This window comes from Balaenoptera musculus, chromosome 2 (genome assembly GCF_009873245.2).
Source record: "Balaenoptera musculus isolate JJ_BM4_2016_0621 chromosome 2, mBalMus1.pri.v3, whole genome shotgun sequence".
Lineage (NCBI taxonomy): Eukaryota > Metazoa > Chordata > Mammalia > Artiodactyla > Balaenopteridae > Balaenoptera > Balaenoptera musculus.
In genome coordinates this window covers 89,018,972-89,030,214 of record NC_045786.1, presented here as the reverse complement: position 1 = coordinate 89,030,214, position 11,243 = coordinate 89,018,972, and the positions used below count along the sequence as shown (strand labels likewise).

The 11,243-nt window shown below is 50.0% G+C and overlaps 3 protein-coding genes across 8 annotated transcripts; 2 read left to right on the top strand and 1 right to left on the bottom strand.

The window, feature by feature from the left end:
* Nucleotides 1-465: 465 nt before the first annotated feature.
* SERF2 (small EDRK-rich factor 2) lies at nt 466-2,781 on the top strand. Of its 5 annotated transcripts, none has more exons than XR_005018593.1 (4): nt 466-592; nt 1,194-1,302; nt 1,923-2,149; nt 2,505-2,781. XR_005018593.1 is itself a non-coding variant. In XM_036841681.1 (4 exons), the coding sequence occupies exons 1-4, from the start codon at nt 586-588 to the stop codon at nt 2,654-2,656; spliced, it is 426 nt and encodes a 141-aa protein (XP_036697576.1). In that variant the 5' UTR covers nt 466-585; the 3' UTR covers nt 2,657-2,781. The 5 variants fall into 5 exon arrangements, 4 of the variants coding, with proteins under 4 accessions (XP_036697576.1, XP_036697577.1, XP_036697579.1 ...); XM_036841681.1 differs by having other exon boundaries at nt 1,900-2,149; nt 2,597-2,781; XM_036841682.1 differs by having other exon boundaries at nt 1,900-2,149; nt 2,505-2,774.
* An 81-nt stretch (nt 2,782-2,862) lies between these two features.
* Nucleotides 2,863-8,198, bottom strand: SERINC4 (serine incorporator 4). The gene is given in 13 exon segments (XM_036841687.1): nt 2,863-3,432; nt 3,626-3,779; nt 3,921-3,966; nt 4,404-4,477; nt 4,881-5,006; nt 5,111-5,206; nt 5,392-5,492; nt 5,494-5,601; nt 5,858-5,951; nt 6,077-6,159; nt 6,627-6,802; nt 6,978-7,154; nt 7,648-8,198. Coding segments are annotated over 13 exon segments (1,557 nt in total). The 5' UTR covers nt 7,750-8,198; the 3' UTR covers nt 2,863-3,212.
* Nucleotides 8,199-8,310: 112 nt separating this feature from the next.
* Nucleotides 8,311-9,633, top strand: HYPK (huntingtin interacting protein K). 2 transcript variants are annotated; one of them, XM_036841685.1, is made up of 4 exons: nt 8,311-8,528; nt 8,862-8,917; nt 9,272-9,323; nt 9,471-9,633. In XM_036841685.1, the coding sequence occupies exons 1-4, from the start codon at nt 8,367-8,369 to the stop codon at nt 9,564-9,566; spliced, it is 366 nt and encodes a 121-aa protein (XP_036697580.1). In that variant the 5' UTR covers nt 8,311-8,366; the 3' UTR covers nt 9,567-9,633. The 2 variants fall into 2 exon arrangements, with proteins under 2 accessions (XP_036697580.1, XP_036697581.1); XM_036841686.1 differs by lacking the exons at nt 8,862-8,917; nt 9,471-9,633 and having other exon boundaries at nt 8,329-8,528; nt 9,272-9,331.
* The last annotated feature ends 1,610 nt before the right edge of the window (nt 9,634-11,243 follow it).

Below are 11,243 nucleotides of genomic sequence, written 5' to 3'. Positions count from 1 at the left end.
GTTGCGTTTGTACACGATTTTACATAGTATGCAAACTCAAGTGTCTAAACAGGTGGTTGGTTGGGGGGGGATCCTAGGTAACAGGGGCAAGTTTAGTCCCAGAGTCTTGGTAACAGCACCGGCCGAACCATTTCAGCCCCACGAACCCGCAGCCCTCTGTTCCCCCTACGTTCCCTCTGAGTGAGTCTGTCCGTGTCCCAAACCGTCCCCATATGAGGGCACTCTGCCAGGTCACGTGCCCAAGCCCGCGGGAGCGCCACATCGCCACCCGCACCCCTTCCCCCCACCCCACTCTGCCCACGTGACCTGGCCTACTTTCTCCCCTCCCGACCTAATGACTTGCTCGGAAAGCCCCGCCCCACGCAGCGCGCTCGGCCTGCGAACCTCCGCCCCTTATCCGCCCGACCTCCAGCGTGGCTCGCGGTCCCCACGTATTTCTTCCTGTCCAATGGGAATCGGCTCCCGGGCTCGAAGGGGCGGGGAGGAAAAGACAACTTCGTTACGCTTCGAGAAAGGGGCGGGGCCTGCAACGTCGTACTGAACGAGGGGACGCAACGGAGGCAGGCCGGAGCCGCTGCCGTCGCCATGACCCGTGAGCACTGAGACCCCCCCCCCCCCCTTGCCCTTTTCTCCTTTTCCATCCTAAACACGACTGCCGAACCTCGGCATTGGCCTCGTTTTGGCTACCCCAACGAGACCTTTCTCTAGGAGCGCTGTTTAGCGACCCTCACACTTGGAGCCCGGAAATCGACCCTTTGACCACCGAGACACTTCTTGAGAACCTCCCCACCTCGTCAGGCAAAGGCCCTCCCCGACGCTCTGCGGTGTGGGAAGAAACCCTGCGCTCCTGTGATAGACCCAGAGCCCCCCATTCCAGATCCCTGCCCATCCCCCACAGAGACCCAGACTGTCTACACATAACCGCCACCCCCTGTCTGGGCCCCCATGCTGCCCCGAAATTTGAAGCACGCTTCTAGCGGGCTCCTCAGGACCGTCCTCCGTCCACTCCCCACTTGACCTGCCCCGTGGCAGGTCCCCCCTCCGCCCAATCTGCAGCCTAGGCTCCGAAAAGGGCCGGTGTCGGCGCCCCGGCAATGAAGTGTTGGACCCTACGAGTGTCCGGTGAGGGGAGAGGGTCGCTGGTGTGTGGCCAGAAAGGCCCTCGCGTCTCACCTTTTATCTTCTTTCTCTAGGCGGTAACCAGCGCGAGCTCGCCCGCCAGAAGAATATGAAAAAGCAGAGCGACTCGGTTAAGGGAAAGCGCCGAGATGACGGGCTTTCTGCTGCCGCCCGCAAGCAGAGGTAGCCCCAGGGAGGGGAGGGGAGGGGTGGGGTGAGACCTGGGTTTAGACCAAGGGTTGTACCTGGAAAGAGAGTTAGCTCAGAGCTTACATCTGGACTAGGCGTGAGGGGCAGAGTGCATTGTTTCCTCTAGGGTTTTATTTCTCTCACCCTCTAAATTGTTAGCTCACAGCCTTATAGGAAGGGACTGGGGCGGGTGCTGCCCTCTGTCTGATTTCTGAGTGCCCCCGGGTCTGACCTTAAGGGCAAGGGCAGGGAGCTTCACATTTCAAATGCAGTAGTGGTTATGACAGCCCAGTACTTTTGGCCCTCCTTGCTGTTCATTTGTTCTCCCTTCTCCCAGCCTTCTCACTGGTGTTGCTGGGTGTGGTACTCAGTGCAGAATAGCCTTGGGCCTGTGTGGCCAGACTTCTGACCCCTTGGGCAATAGCCAGATAGAGACTGATTGCCTTTTGAGCCTCAGCTCTCTTCCTCTTGTTCTCCTAGGGTGGGAATACAGCAACCACATGCTGAATTTTGTCCCATCCACTTCCATCTTATCCTTTGTGCCCTTCATCCCCCTGCATCTTGTCCTTTTTGCCCTCTGGTACCTCCCAGTGCCCCATCATCTCTACCCCCAGGGACTCGGAGATCATGCAGCAGAAGCAGAAAAAGGCAAACGAGAAGAAGGAGGAACCCAAGTAGCTTTGTGGCTTCGTGTCCAACCCTCTTGCCCTTCGCCTGTGTGCCTGGAGCCAGTCCCACCACGCTCGCGTTTTCTCCTGTAGTGCTCACAGGTCCCAGCACCGATGGCATTCCCTTTGCCCTGAGTCTGCAGCGAGTCCCTTTTGTGCTTCCTTCCCCTCAGGTAGCCTCTCTGCCCCTGGGCCACTCCTGGGGGTGAGGGGGTTACCCCTTCCCAGTGTTTTTTATTCCTGTGGGGCTCACCCCAAAGTATTAAAAGTAGCTTTGTAATTCCTTGAGCGCCTGGTTTGACTGGGGATTTGGGGGGATGGGGATGGAGGAATGGCTGCCCTTTCCCACCAAGAGGGGAGAGAACTTCAGACTCTGAAAGGATGTGGATATGTAGACTAAGTGAAACATCACAGGAAAAAATTCTTTTTTGTACTGCAACAAACAGGTATTCTGGGTATGTGGTAGAGAAATCCTCTAAGAGCCTTAGGGACTTCTTTTCTGTGATTTTTTTTTTGTCCCCCACTCAGACCCTGAACATCATCCTACGGATGGAGTTGAGGTCCTAAGAAGGAAGGCTGCAAGACCTAAATTTATGCCCCTCTTCCTCATTCTTCCTCAGTTTGTTTGCCTGCTTGGAAGTTGGCCCAGATCCTGCTGCTCACTGACTTCCCATGGTTAGCTGCTCTCAAGTGGTCACATTCTCTTCTGTTCTGTCATTCCTCATGTGAGGGTGGTTTTTGTCGTCCCATTTCCTTTGACCTCAACATCAGGATTAAAACCTAGGGTAGTCTCTGTGCTCCTTTCTTCCTGTGTCCTGGTTTGTTCTAGGGTTCTGGGCTTCTTAAATCCCTGTACCCAGGGCTGAATTCCTTATTTTCGTTTTTATCTCCAAGGGCAGAGCCAAGTAAGTCTTCAGTCCCTGTTGGTCTTTCCCTGCCCCCATCTCCACCATGAGAGCCAGGAAGGAGCTGGTGCCGCACTGTCTGCTGGTTCCCGAGCTGCTGACTTGGGAGTCAGGCTCTTGAGCTGGGGTGAATACATAACGGTAGCTCCAGCGAGTCAGATACTCTGCCCAGGGCATTAGGGTGTGTATGGCCACTTTTTTCAAGTCAGACATACTACTGACATCAGCCTAAAGGGAGGTAACTACCCATTATGTCCTTGCGGTATTTGTTGGGCTGGACAGCTCCTGTGAGTCAAGACTAGGGGTACAACTTGAAGGGAACCCCAGTTTGTTAAAAGTACCTAGACTGGATATTTGTTATCTGGCAATACTGACGCGATGACAGTGTCGCCTGAAGAGGAGGCTGGGGATCTTGGGTTGGGGACCAACAGAATGGTGCCAGTAGTAGCCCCAGATAGAGGAGTACACAGGCCCAGCATGAGGCAACCTTGACCCAGAAGGTAGTCCAGCTACCTGTGGTGAAAGTCTTTTCCAGTTCCGCTCCCTCATAGCTGTGGAACCAAAGTCTCTGATTAGAGAATCTGCAGGGCCATGACTTTTAGATCTGTCCTACCGCCCCACTGAAGAGTATGGCATATGGTAGACCCAGTGTGTGTCCTGAGAACTCGGGACTGGCCTTGAATTGCTCTTTCCCTAAAACAGCTAGGTTTTCAGAAGAGTGTCCCAGGCCCGCCTCCATCCTACCTGAACCAGTTGGTGAGGGTAACCATGACATAGAGTGATGTAAGGAAGAAGACGAAGTGGAAGGCAGAATAGCTATAGGAAAGCTGCTGGGCTTGCACTGGAGGAGCTGGAGCTGTCTCTTGGTTAGCTGGCCTGGCAGCCCCACCTCTTTGCCCTGGAGAGAGGAAAGGACTGCTGGCAGCAGTGCTGCTGAAACACCTCTTCCCTCCTCCCTCATCTTCTTTTGTGAAGGCACTTGAGGGCTCTTTGGCACTCTGCAGAAATCTACACTTACGGATCCTCACTTGACACTCACCTTCCTCTGGCTCCACTGTTTCAGGGCAGCAGAAACAGAGTGAGGGCTTTTGTAAAACAAAAGGCAGCATGTTTTGGAATGACTTTAAAAAGAATGTCTGGGTAACAGTATAGGAAACTCCTCTTCTTTGAAAAGATTGGTGTGGTGTAAAAATGGAGGCACACCTGGGTTCAAATTCTAGCTTCAGTATATAACCAACTGGCTATGGGAACTTTGGTAAGATGTTTAACTTCTGTGCCTCAATTTCTCCATTTGTAAAATGGAGCAAATACCTACCTCACAGGGTTGTTGTGAGGATTAAATTAAATGAGATTATGTATGTAAAGTATCTAGCACAGTACCTAGCACATTGTGGGTACTCAATAAAAGGTAATAGCAGCTAGAATCTGAGCATTCTGGGTAGAGGTTGATAGGATTTGTGTGTGTCTGTGACTGTGTGTGAGGGGGGAGGGGTATTGGGGATATTGAGCTCTCCATCCTCACCTGGATCTCACAGCTGTAAACCTTGACAATCCACAAGGGCCCAAATACCTCAGCAAGGTAGGAAGCCTCATTGCTGAGAAGGAAGAGATGGTTCTCAAGCTGGTCCAGTCAAATAGCAGGAGGATTGCCTGAGGGCATTTACTGCTAGCTGGTTGGTCCATATTAGTAACTCTCAGGAGGGTACTGCGCTCCTGGAGCCCTTTTCCGCCAAAGATTTAGAAATCTTTTCATGTGAGGGCCCTGAAGTCTTTATACATTTAAAAATTCTCAAGTCATTTCCCCTACCCCCTTCATCTCATACAGATCATCTGACAAGTGCTATTCTTAGAAGTTGTCCTTGTTCATGGGGAGCTTTCCTCTTATCTTGCTCTAAAGTTTAAATAAACCGTGGTCCAAGACAGTCTCCTGACCATCGTTCCCTGTCCTTTTGAGCATCCTCCCTTTTCTCACACCTTTCCCTTGACACCTTTATGCATCAAGCAAAAAGCACACAAGCATACATGATGCCAGCAGTCAACACTGCCAGAGAAGTATCTGGTGTTTGGGGTTCCATTTTACTCAGGCCAGGCAGGCACAGAGTGTGATTCTGTCCTTGAAGGATTACTGAGAAGGGGCAACAGAAGAGAAAGGTGGTAAGAACAAAGAGTTAGGTATTTGGCAGGAGCAAAAAAGGTTTTAGCGTGGGGAAATCCATGTCCTGTCCTTACCACTCTCTGGAGGACGGCTGGACAGTGCAGAGAATGTCAGGTACATGATAGAGCATCTGATGACAGAGGCTTGTAGAAGGCCAGAGTGGAGCTGCTCTGGGGAGAATGGGAATCCTTGCTTTAGCCTACAGGGTAGTAAGTTCCTTTACTTCTACCCTCACTTGTACTTCTGTCCCCCCACCCTTTGGGGGAAGCAGAGAATTGACTGAGGTAGGGAGGCTAATGAAATTTGCTATACTAAAGGTCCCCAAAATCTGGAATGTTGCAAGGCATGTATCCACTGAGGCGGATGCAGGGAGCGATGGAGAGGAAGGAGAGGAGACCACAGCAACAAAGGTGCAGACTAAGCAGCATCTTGTTGAGCAGGCAGCCATCTGGGTGTGTAGTAGTGGAACAGAAGCACAGCTGCTACACCTGCCATGCTGTAGAATCCTAGGGTGGTCAGCGGCACAGCTAGGAACCAGGGGCAGTCTTGGGCTGCACCTGTTTGCCTAGGGGTGGGAGATAGGCAATGGCTTGGGGCTCCAACTCTTCTTTTTACCCATTATCAACTATTCCCCCTCTTCCAGAAGACTGGTGAGACTTACCCATCCCACCTGGCCCACAGTCATTTCACATTCCTGAGCTTTTCGATACTGCTTAGTGGGAAGCTCTGGGACCATCAACCTGTCATGTCCTTTGCCCAATCCAACGGGGTCTAGTAATGTCAGACTTCTCAGGAAGCCTTTAGGGTTATGTCCTCCTTACCAGTTCTTGTTCCAGGAATGGGCAAAGGCTGTAATAAGCACCAACTGCAGCAGGATGAATGTGAAGCCTCTACAGATGCCAATGTAATGCCAGGCTGCAAGTGAGGCACCGGTGGGAAAATGTAGCTGATCATATCATTACTCCTGGTCCTCTTCCTACCCTCTTTTTTTCTTAGAAAATCTTTTAGCTTACTTCTGATCAGGATGAGATGGAAGGTACCTGGGAAGAGATGCTCATCAGGCATGCAGAAGGCAACAGCACAGAGACCTAGCAGGAACAGCAGCTTGAGGAGCCAGAAGGTGGTTAAGAGGGAAAGAGAAAACCAGACTCAGAAGAAAAGGCAAAGGAGAGTGAACAGTGCCAATGGAGGAAGGCAAAGGAGAAAGCAGAACTATAGGAAGGGAGAGAAGAGACAACTAAGTATAGGAAGGGAGGAACCAGTCCCATGTGAGAGGGGCTGGAGATAGGCCCATCACAGCCCATTTCAAATTCTGACTTGCAGATACCTAAATAAAAACATCCGGACAATGTTTTAGAGTTGACAAAAGATTTGCATATAGTAACCCCACTGTTATCTCCATTTCAGAAACTAGAATGTCAAAGAGGATAAGTGGCTTGTGGTCACACAGCAAGTACAGTGGAAGCAGGGACTTAAACCTGTTTTCTGTCTTTTTACAGTGCTATTACTTCATCTTGGAATTTCCTTTACTCAGCTTATGTCTACTTCCCTCCTCATCCCCTCCCCACCCAAAGAATACACACACACCTCTTATGCAGCTGTGCTCTCAGGCTGGTGGGGGAGTGGAGGTCGACCAACAGCACAGCCTGCAGCAGGTGGAAGGTGGCAGTTCCTGCACATACTCGGTATACAGCCCCAGAGCCGCTGAGCACTGGGCAGTGAGAGTGGCCAAACAGATGGGCACAAAGCCCTGAGGGCATCTGGATCTGGAGGGAAGGTACATGTGAGAAATGGCTGGGCAAGTCATCATGCATAGAGAAGTACCTTCTTCTTATGGGTATGTCCGCTCATTTGTCCCTTTCCCCCAACCTGAATCTCTTGTTTATCTCAGGGTTTCTCCTTTTATCCTGTCCTGCTGCACCCCAACCTCCTCCCACTTACCCCACGTGCCTTGCCCCAGACTCTTTCCACTACCATCCTTGACAGCAGGAGGCAGCAGACTGCTGAGGTCCCCACATGGAGGAGGATGTAGAACAGGCGGCTACAAGGAGACTCCGTGAGAGGGGGCCACCTAGGATGGCAGCAGCAGGTACAGGGAGCAGGCCCACAGCAGAACACCTGAGGGTAGAGCAGATGCAGGGCAGCAAGGTGGAGATTTGCTGAGGAAAGGCTTACATTAATGTACATGTGAGGTTAACCCAAGAGGCTGAATTCCAAAATTTCCCCCTCCCTTCTCTTCTCTCCTTTCACTCAGGAATTCTCAGACTGTCTGGTTCCAAGCTATTTAGGATTGCCTTCCACTGACATCAAGTAGAGCTTTCATCATAAGAGCTTAACTGCAGGCTTGAGCAGAACTTTCTAAAAGCCTAAGTCACATCTGGCCTCTAATCTTTCCCAGGATCTAAACATCCGGTACCGGGTACATGGGAGGAGAGGTTTAGTGATCAGTAGTCTTAGAGGCAAAGAAGCAGAAGGGCCTCAGAAGTGAAAGGAAGGCCTATCATCTTTATCAGCTCCCATGGGTTTTCCTCCCCAGCTTCAGCCACCATTCCCTTCCACTTTTTCAGATAGCGCTTGCTCCAGGGAGCCCTCTGCCCAAGTACCCTCTCACCTGATAGAAGGGAAGACTCACTATGACACTGCAGACTCCACTGCGTTGCTGTGCCAGGCGGAGGGAGGTGCTGGGGCTTGTGACCGCCTTTGCACCCACCATCCTTATCCCAGGGATTAGGCCCAGGTCCACCAGATGGAAGGCAGATGAGAAAGTAGTACCTTTCTTTTGTCCTCAGCCCATTGGACTCCTGCTGTGCCGGGGCTGGTCACCCAGTTTAAGGCAGAATGGGGAGGGACATCAGGAAAAGAACACCGACCTTCAGGATGTGGTAGATGCAAATGTCCCTGTGAAACTACTTTCTCCCCAGGGTCCTTGGGCCACTCAGTCTGTTCTCCCCAGATTAGGGAGCAGTTTGCATATCTGGCTTGTAGACTAGCATTCTTAATTGGTTTAGGATTAGACGTCATCCGTCTTGATCAGAATTACTTAGGGTGTGTGGGCTGGACCTAGGTGAAGAGGAGGTAAGGATGGGAAGGCCTGGACTGGTGACGGGTTAGGTCTGGGACACGGCCTGGCAGAAAGCAACACTAGAAGCCCGAAAGGAAGTCTGAGAGGCGTACTGGTTTCCTCGCTGAAGCTTCTAGAACCAGAGCACCAAAGAAGGTGTGGCCCAGGGCCGATCCCGCCTCCTCCTCTCCCGGCGGAAGTTGCGAGGCAGTTACCGGAAGTCTTCCTGAGGCGGGGCCGGGCCTCTGGGGCGGTGCGGTGGGATCGACATGGCGACCGAGGGGGACGTGGAGCTAGAGTTGGAGACTGAGACCAGCGGCCCGGAGCGGCCTCCAGAGAAGCCACGGAAACATGACAGTGGGGCGGCGGACCTGGAGCGAGTCACCGACTATGCGGAAGAGAAGGAGATCCAGAGTTCCAATCTGGAGACGGTGAGGTTGGCCGGGATCCTGTCTGGGAAGGATGAGAGCAGAAGGGGCTTGGAGGCTGAAACTGGAAGCCCAGCTCCATGGGTCTCGATTTCCATGGTGGGAGGAGATAAGAGGGAAACTGAACCGTCATTGGAGCCCGCCGCTTGCGAAAAGGAACTTGATGGAGATTGGGTTTAAAATGGGTCTCAGGTGCACAGAGTTGAATTAAACGTAGGTCCCGGTTCCTGGTACGCTCGTCATCGTGAATACACACCCCACCCGCTTGTTACTGGTATTTTAGATTATTAGGAATTGTGGGTAGCAGAGCAGTAACTAGATCTGTCTTTCCCGTAGGCCATGTCCGTGATTGGGGATAGACGGTCCCGGGAGCAGAAAGCCAAACAGGAGCGGTAAGTCGTTTTACCTACGGGCCCCCTTCTTTCCCCCAGACAAAAAAAGCCATCGTTAGGCCTTTGTACCTTGTACTGTTCTTCAACTCTATCGCCAATTTCTGCAGATCTAAGATTTACAACTTTACTCTTGGTGGAAGGAAAGGCCTCCTGGCAACACCTGCTGCCTGCTGTAAATATTCCAGGGGATGGGATGGGATGGGATGTTAGGTGAGAGGGTGGGAGTCGTTTTGTATTTTCAGTCAACAGTGTTTACCAAGAGTCATTTATTTGTAAGGCATAGCTGGAAAAAATCCTTTCTGGGAGTTTATGGTGGAGGTAAAGAATGAGGACTAAGTACATGAATATTTGCAGGGAGAAGGAACTGGCAAAAGTCACTATCAAGAAGGAAGATCTGGAGCTGATAGTGAGTAGTAATGTCTAACTAGTGTATGGGTGGGGGAGATTTCTTTAATTTGGGTTGTTTCCTGAAACAAGTAGAGTCCTCATGTTTTGCTGGCACATTAATGCCCGGGAGGAGACTTAGGTAAAATCATTGATCCTTTTCCTGCAGATGACAGAGATGGAGATCTCGCGAGCAGCAGCAGAACGGAGCTTGAGGGAACACTTGGGGAACGTGGTAGAGGCTCTTATTGCCCTAACCAACTGATTTGTGTTTTCTCAGACCTACCCACTGGATTAACTTACTTCAATAAAGATGTCTTTTTTTTTTTCAAGTTGCAGTTTTATCATTTTGGATCAAGTGCAATGTATATCATATTGTATTTTATTGTGGGAAATTTACATGTTGGAGTATAACCCTTAATGAACCTATGTGAAGGATCAGTGTAGAAGAGTACCTCATGTTCAGATGCAGATGCTATGTGGCAGATCAGGCTCATTCATATGACTAGTCCTCAACAGCATTCAAGGTACACTTAGAGTCTCAGCAAAGTTTACTGTACTCCATGGCATGTGTCTCTAGGGTAGCTTATGAACAGCTGAAAGGCCAGTACCTGCCTAGGAGCCACTGTATATAGTTTTAAGTCACCAATCCAGTTCATAAGCCACTGTGAGTTAGAATTTAGGTACTGAGGTGGGAACATGGTAACTACAATAGAAGTTATCAAAAGTTATGTCTTATATAGAATTAATTTATGAAAGATTTTAATATTTTCTGAACCACAACACTTAAACACCTTGGATTCCACTTTCTAACCTGGAGAGAAAGCAATTTTACTTTAAAAGTTGATCAAATTTTTGATCACCAACTCACCCTTGCTGAGCTTGTTTCCTCAACTATAAAATGATACATAGATAGGTTGTTGTAAGAATTCATGAGCAGGTGAATGTAGCTCTCATTCTCATTTTGGCTCTAGGATAATTCTTAGATTGTATCTCCTTCTGGCACATACAAGTGACTTCATATTAATTATTTGCACTCGTATTTTTATTCTAGGACATTTAAGGATTTATGAGTGATTCTTCTAGTGGGGCATTTAAAGATTGTGAAAAGACCTTGCCTGTCTCATTTTTTTAAAAAAGATATTTATTTATTTTTGGCTGAGTTGGGTCTTTGTTGCTGCGCGCGGGCTTTCTCTAGTTGTGGCAAGCAGGGGCTACTCTTGGTTGCAGTGCACAGGCTTCTCATTGCAGTGGCTTCTCTTGTGGAGCACGGGCTCTAGGCGCGTGGGCTTCAGTAGTTGCAGCATGTGGGCTCAGTAGCTGTGGCTCGTGGGCTCTAGAGCGCAGGCTCAGTAGTTGTGGTACACAGGCTTAGTTGCTCCGCAGCATGTGGGATCTTCCCAGACCAGGGCTCGAACCCGTGTCCCCTGCATTGGCAGGCGGATTCTTAACCACTGTGCCACCAAGGAAGTCCCCCCCTTCTCATTTTTTAATGCAATTTAGAGATAGTCTTCCCACTGGTTAAATGTCGTTCCTTATAACCCCTGGGACTCCTAATGCTCTGCCACATGCACAGTGGTCATGTGGTAAATATTAAATGGAAAAATTAAATTTAACTCTGCCAGTGACGTCTAGCATGTTGTCGCTACATTGCAACTCAGCACTGTGCCCTCGATATATGAGCTGGGCAAGGAGAAGATACTAGTATGCTACATGGATTCCTCATTTCATGTGTCCTGTTTTGTTCTATAATACAGCTACAGTTTAGACAGCAAGGACAACCACATACACATTTGCTCATGGAATAAATCTAGGTGCCACTTACAATACAGCCTGTCTAGCATCTGTGCTGGTTTCTGAGATCAAAGGGGATGATTAAAATGTGAAACATCATTTGCCTGCAATTCCCTGCTGTCTTTTATTTTAGTTAATAGGTAGATAA

Bases quoted from the DNA above. Each gene is read 5' to 3' on its own strand.
- HYPK (XM_036841685.1), top strand. From the start codon at position 8,367: ATGGCGACCGAGGGGGACGTGGAGCTAGAGTTGGAGACTGAGACCAGC. The intron at 8,529-8,861 runs GTGAGGTTGGCC...TCTTTCCCGTAG, and splicing joins AGAGTTCCAATCTGGAGACG to GCCATGTCCGTGATTGGGGA. The intron at 8,918-9,271 runs GTAAGTCGTTTT...GAATATTTGCAG, and splicing joins CAGAAAGCCAAACAGGAGCG to GGAGAAGGAACTGGCAAAAG.
- SERF2 (XM_036841681.1), top strand. The intron at 1,303-1,899 runs GTAGCCCCAGGG...GGTACCTCCCAG, and splicing joins GCTGCCGCCCGCAAGCAGAG to TGCCCCATCATCTCTACCCC. The intron at 2,150-2,596 runs GTAGCCTCTCTG...ATTCTTCCTCAG, and splicing joins TTGTGCTTCCTTCCCCTCAG to TTTGTTTGCCTGCTTGGAAG.